Source organism: Galeopterus variegatus, unplaced genomic scaffold (genome assembly GCF_000696425.1).
Source record: "Galeopterus variegatus unplaced genomic scaffold, G_variegatus-3.0.2 Scaffold2436, whole genome shotgun sequence".
In the NCBI taxonomy this organism is placed as follows: domain Eukaryota; kingdom Metazoa; phylum Chordata; class Mammalia; order Dermoptera; family Cynocephalidae; genus Galeopterus; species Galeopterus variegatus.
This window is the reverse complement of record NW_007728547.1, coordinates 1,388-6,291: the sequence shown is the minus strand read 5'-3', so window position 1 is coordinate 6,291 and position 4,904 is coordinate 1,388. Positions and strand designations below refer to the sequence as shown.

Below are 4,904 nucleotides of genomic sequence, written 5' to 3'. Positions count from 1 at the left end.
CCGTGGCCGGTCCCGGTCCGGTACGGGCGCGACACTGAGGGTTGCAATCCGTTGCCGGACACAAAAAAAGACAAAAAGGAAAAAAAAAAAAAAAGCACTTATTAAGTGCTTATACTTTGGTTACATAGTACTACTCTACTGGAGCCAGTAATTAGATGGTCTTAAAGATGATACAGCTTTATAACAAAGTCTTTTGGACGTATGATGATTTAATAAACAATTAAGTATGGCCTAATGAGTACACGTGTGACAAAAGTGTTCTCATTAAGTTTCTCCAAAAATTTCCTCAGTGAAATTATAATTTGTACTTACCAAAAGAAAATAATGGTCTTCAGGTTCTGCCCTTAAATATTTAAAGATCACCTGCTCCATAAACCTTTCCATCAAGTCCCAATCTTCAACTATACCATGGCGGATTGGCCACTATTAAAACAAAAATAAACACACAAATTAAATCTTATTAATATCAAAAATTAATAAAACTACCAAAAAGAAAAAAAAAACTGGGAATATAAGATCATTAGTGAATATCAGATGAGGATACATTTTCTCAGAAGTGATAATGATACTGTAGCTCATCCTTAGGAGATACACACTTACTTAGAGATAGATGAAATTATTCTACAACATACTGTCTGATGGTTCAATTAAAAACACAAAGTGAGGGCCGGCCCGGTGGCGCACTCGGTAGAGTGTGATGCTTGGGAGTGCGGCGGCGCTCCCGCCGAGGGTTGGATCCCATATAGAGACCAGTCCGTTCACTGGTTGAGCGCAGTGCGGGCGCGACACCGAGGGTTGCGATCCCGTTGCCGGGTCGCAGTACGGGCGCGACACCAAGGGTTGCGATCCCGTTATCGGTCACGAAAAAAGACAAAAAGGGAAAAAAAACACACAAAGTCATTATGTCAAAATGTTTAAAACTTAAATCTAGATGGAAGATCATTGTACTAGTCTTCCTAGATTTTTAAAAATTTTAAAACAAGCACTGAAGGTATCAATGAAAAATACATGTGCACAAGGGCTGGAGGAAAGGATGTAAAGAGATATACCAGTTCTAGATCAAGAGGAACAGATTCTCAAAATCTGTCCTTGTCTTGCGTTTGGATTTTTTTTTTCCTTTTTCTTTTTCTTTTCATAACTATTCTTTGCCTTGGATTTAAAGCACTTGGATTTTATTCTATAAGAAATAAAGCATCACCAGCCACCCAAGACTTTTAAGCAGAAAATGACAAGAACAGCTTTAAATTTTAGGAAGATTATTATAGCAGCACTGGGAAAGCTGAAATGAATCTTAAAGAGAACCAAGAACTAAAGAGACAGAACAAGAATCTCAATTGTGGTATGAATGATGCTGGAACAGGATCAAGATTGCTCAGTAGATAAGAACAGGAAAAAAGTCAGAGATATCAATAGGTTTCTAGTTTTGTAGCCAGGATGGGCAGGATGCATTAAGTAAGATACAAAAGTTGTATTTTGTTTTTTCTTGGAGTAAACAAGAGTGAAGTGTATATATAACAAATTTTGTTTTGAATCCGGAGGTAGGTAGTTGAAATTTAAATGGAAATGAGGTCAAGGAATTGCAAGTAGAGATCTAGGTTATGGTTGTAGACAAAGGAGTGGATGACATCACCTAGAGAAAGTCTTTAATGAAAGAATAAAAGAGAACCAAGGATGGTACTTGGGGAATACTAACATATAAGTAGTGAGCAAAGGAGGAGGAATCAGTGATAATTAAAAAAAAACAGTAACAAACAAAAAAAATAGTCCATGTTAGGAAGAGAACCAAAAGTAATCCTGTGAAAGAAAGACAAATCAAGAAGGATGAAGACTGTTACATACAACTGGACTGAACAAAGAGCATCAAATAATGGCATTCAATAGAAGTTTGGTTTTAAAAGCAAAGAGGAAAATAAACAATAGCTAAATTGCTGAGAACAGAAGGTAAGAATAAAGACTGAGAGAACTTTTTGTTGTTTTGGTCCGTTTGTAGCACTTGAAAGACTTAAAAATGTATTTGAGAGGACAGTATCAGTGGAGAAAATCTCCAGCCTCTCAGCTCACTGACTTTATCATCTTCAAAGATTTCTTTTTCTATTTTGGCTACAATTTAGATCTTATCAGCACTACCATCTCTAAATCTCTGAAATGCAGGTATACCCTTCTCTGATCACAACCTCTTATTATGCTAGCATACTCTACCACCTCACTATAAACCTTTTCACACTTAAGACTTTGAGGTCTGACCAGTTAGCTTACCTGGGAGAGTGCGGTGCTGATAACACCAAGGTCAAGGGTTAAGATCCCCATACAGTCGGCTGCCAAAAAACTTTAAGTCCACCGATGTCATTCCACCTACCAAAACCCAACCAAGCATGACCCTACCATAAACTTGCCCATACCCAGGATGCTGATTGTACTAAAGAAACATACATAACTGGGTTGATAAAACTAAGAATTCATAATTATTATTCTCAAATGGACCCAACCTTTTTTGGCCAGCTTTTGTTACTCTACTTAGTTCATCTTTATTCTCCACAATGATGATTTTCAATGTTCTTCCTCCCACTCAGATTTCGCCTTCTGCCCCCATTCCCTGAGAAGCAGATGATGTCAATGACGAATTTCACAGAGAAAGCAGAAGCCAAGAGTCAGGAATCTAACTTCTCTTCATGAAATCTATAAAACTGATTCCATACCTACTCTTTCTTCTCTTTTGTTTATATTATAATGTAAGAAACACTCCTCATATCAATTTAATCATCTGTGCTCTGGATTCGATCCCTCCAGTTTCTCAGAGACCGTGGCTATACCACATCTTTCCTGTTACTTTAATCTGAAATGTCATTATGTTTCATTTCTACCACATTATAATAGCCTTGAAGTCACAGAAGCTATTTTTATTTACCACTATACTCTGAATGCTTAGCAAAGTTTTTTACACATGAAAGTTGTTCACTAATGAATAAATTATGAGAGAAGTACAAAGGAGGAAATTTGCAAATCAGGCAAACTCAGTGTCAAAAAATAAGATGATAAAGGTCAGAATAGTGTTTACCTTTGGTGGGGTTGATGTGGTGACTGTGGGAGTGGGCATAAGGAAAGCTTTCTGCGTTGTTAGATTTTCTCTGTATCTTGAACTGTTACGATTACAATCACAAAAATTCCTCAAACTGTACAATTAAGACTTACATATTTTACTGTATATAAGTTATACCTCAATGAAAAGAAACAGGGAAGGAAAAGAGTAAAGAAGAAAGGAGGGGGAAAAAAGGGAAAAAGAACAGCATTTCCAGATGACATAAGCTTCAAAAAGGAGAGAAATGGTATGGGTCTGAATAAAGATAGAAGGAAAATGTTTGTAGATGTGGCAATGTGGAGGTAAGAGAAAGCCAAACCCATTGAGGCCTCTGAGATACAGTGGGTGTGGAAAAGTAAACAGTGTTTATTTGAGCAGACTAAGATTTTCCTCTTGGGTTGGGGTGGAAGGACAGAGGTAAAGAAACAGGGGGATGGACCACAGGGAAAAAGAAATTTCTATTGTGAAGAGGTTGATGAGAGTATTAGGTCTGTAATATGGTGAAATTTCAGAGGGCACAATCATTGAACAAACTAATTTCTTTCAAGAAAACGTTATTTATTTATTTATAGAAATTATCAAAAAAAACCCTGTGTTATGGGCTGGCCTTTTAGCTCACTTGGTTAGAGCATGGTGCTGGTAACACCAAAATCAAGGGTTTGGATCTCCTTACCAGCCACCAGAAAACAACAACAACAACAACGAAAGAAAACCTGAGAGACTTCAAAGAAAAAAGGAAAAATACCTTTGTTGCATATGTAGGTTTTTCTATTGCTTCATCACCAATGAAGAAGTCTAGGTCATCAACACCTTTCATCACCCTCCTTTGAGCTTGATCTCCCACTTTTGCTGACTCCTTAATAGCAATACCTTTAAAATAAAAGTTATTTAGACATGTAAAAAGATTTCATCTGCTTTAAACGAGACAAACTTTTAACTTATACTTCTTCCATTATAAAGTGTTACAAAACAAAGCATCACCTAGTATATTTAAATTGTCAAACTAATGCTCAAAGGTCTAAAAAACCAGTGACAAAATTCATTTTACACAATGAAATCTCAAATTCTACTTGGAGACAAAGCCTCAAATGCAAAAAAACAAAAAAAGAAGTACTGCTGTGGGAATGTTTCAATTTACATATATTTTTTTCTTTTCTTTCTTTTTTGGTGGCTAACTGTACATTTTTAAAAACTATGTAAGATCTATCTATTTTGATTCTGAGTAAAATTATAATCCCGCCAACTTACATATGCTTGATGAACAATCAGGGAAAAAAAGAAAAGAAAAACACTAACAAAGAAAATTGCAAGGAGAATTTTAAAAAACAAACTTTCTTTATATTCCTACTATATCACTATTTTGGTCTAGTAACTTAGGTTTCACAGGGATGCATTACACTTTAATCACGTGTACAAAAGGAAATCTCAATTCATTTAGGTAAACTCACAATAACCCCCTTATATAATTTCAGAAACCCAGTGTATAGTTCTAGAGCTAAAACTTGTTATGTATTTTTTAATTGTTATAAATTTCTGAATCCTGGATTCCAAGATGGCGACGGGTCTGGAGCGGCCGTGCCAGGAGACAGCGCGATCCTGAGAAGTGTGTGCTGTGATACCAGAGTACTAACTGCATTTCCAAGAGCAACAAAAAACGAATAATTCTTTCAACAACGATCCTACATCGACAAACAAGCAACAACAGGTTCGAGGTTTTAGGGCCGACACAAAAGAAGACTCCTGAGAGCACCCAAGCCCTGCTGCGGGAACGAGCGAGCAGCCCAGACAACAAAGGCCAAGAAAGCCAGCAGAAACGGCACAGAAACGG

At 36.8% G+C, this 4,904-nt stretch overlaps 1 protein-coding gene across 1 annotated transcript in view; it reads right to left on the bottom strand.

Moving 5' to 3' along the window:
* The window catches only part of ACTR3 (ARP3 actin-related protein 3 homolog (yeast)), a 36,547-nt gene extending 32,607 nt beyond the window's left edge, over window positions 1–3,940 (bottom strand). The window contains exons 1-2 of the mRNA XM_008581695.1: window positions 3,822–3,940; window positions 313–423 (exon numbers count right to left, since the gene is read on the bottom strand). Coding sequence (XP_008579917.1) covers window positions 313–423; window positions 3,822–3,893 — 183 coding nt within the window. The 5' untranslated portion in view covers window positions 3,894–3,940. The remainder of the gene's footprint in view (window positions 1–312; window positions 424–3,821) is intronic.
* Between the last annotated feature and the right edge of the window lie 964 nt (window positions 3,941–4,904).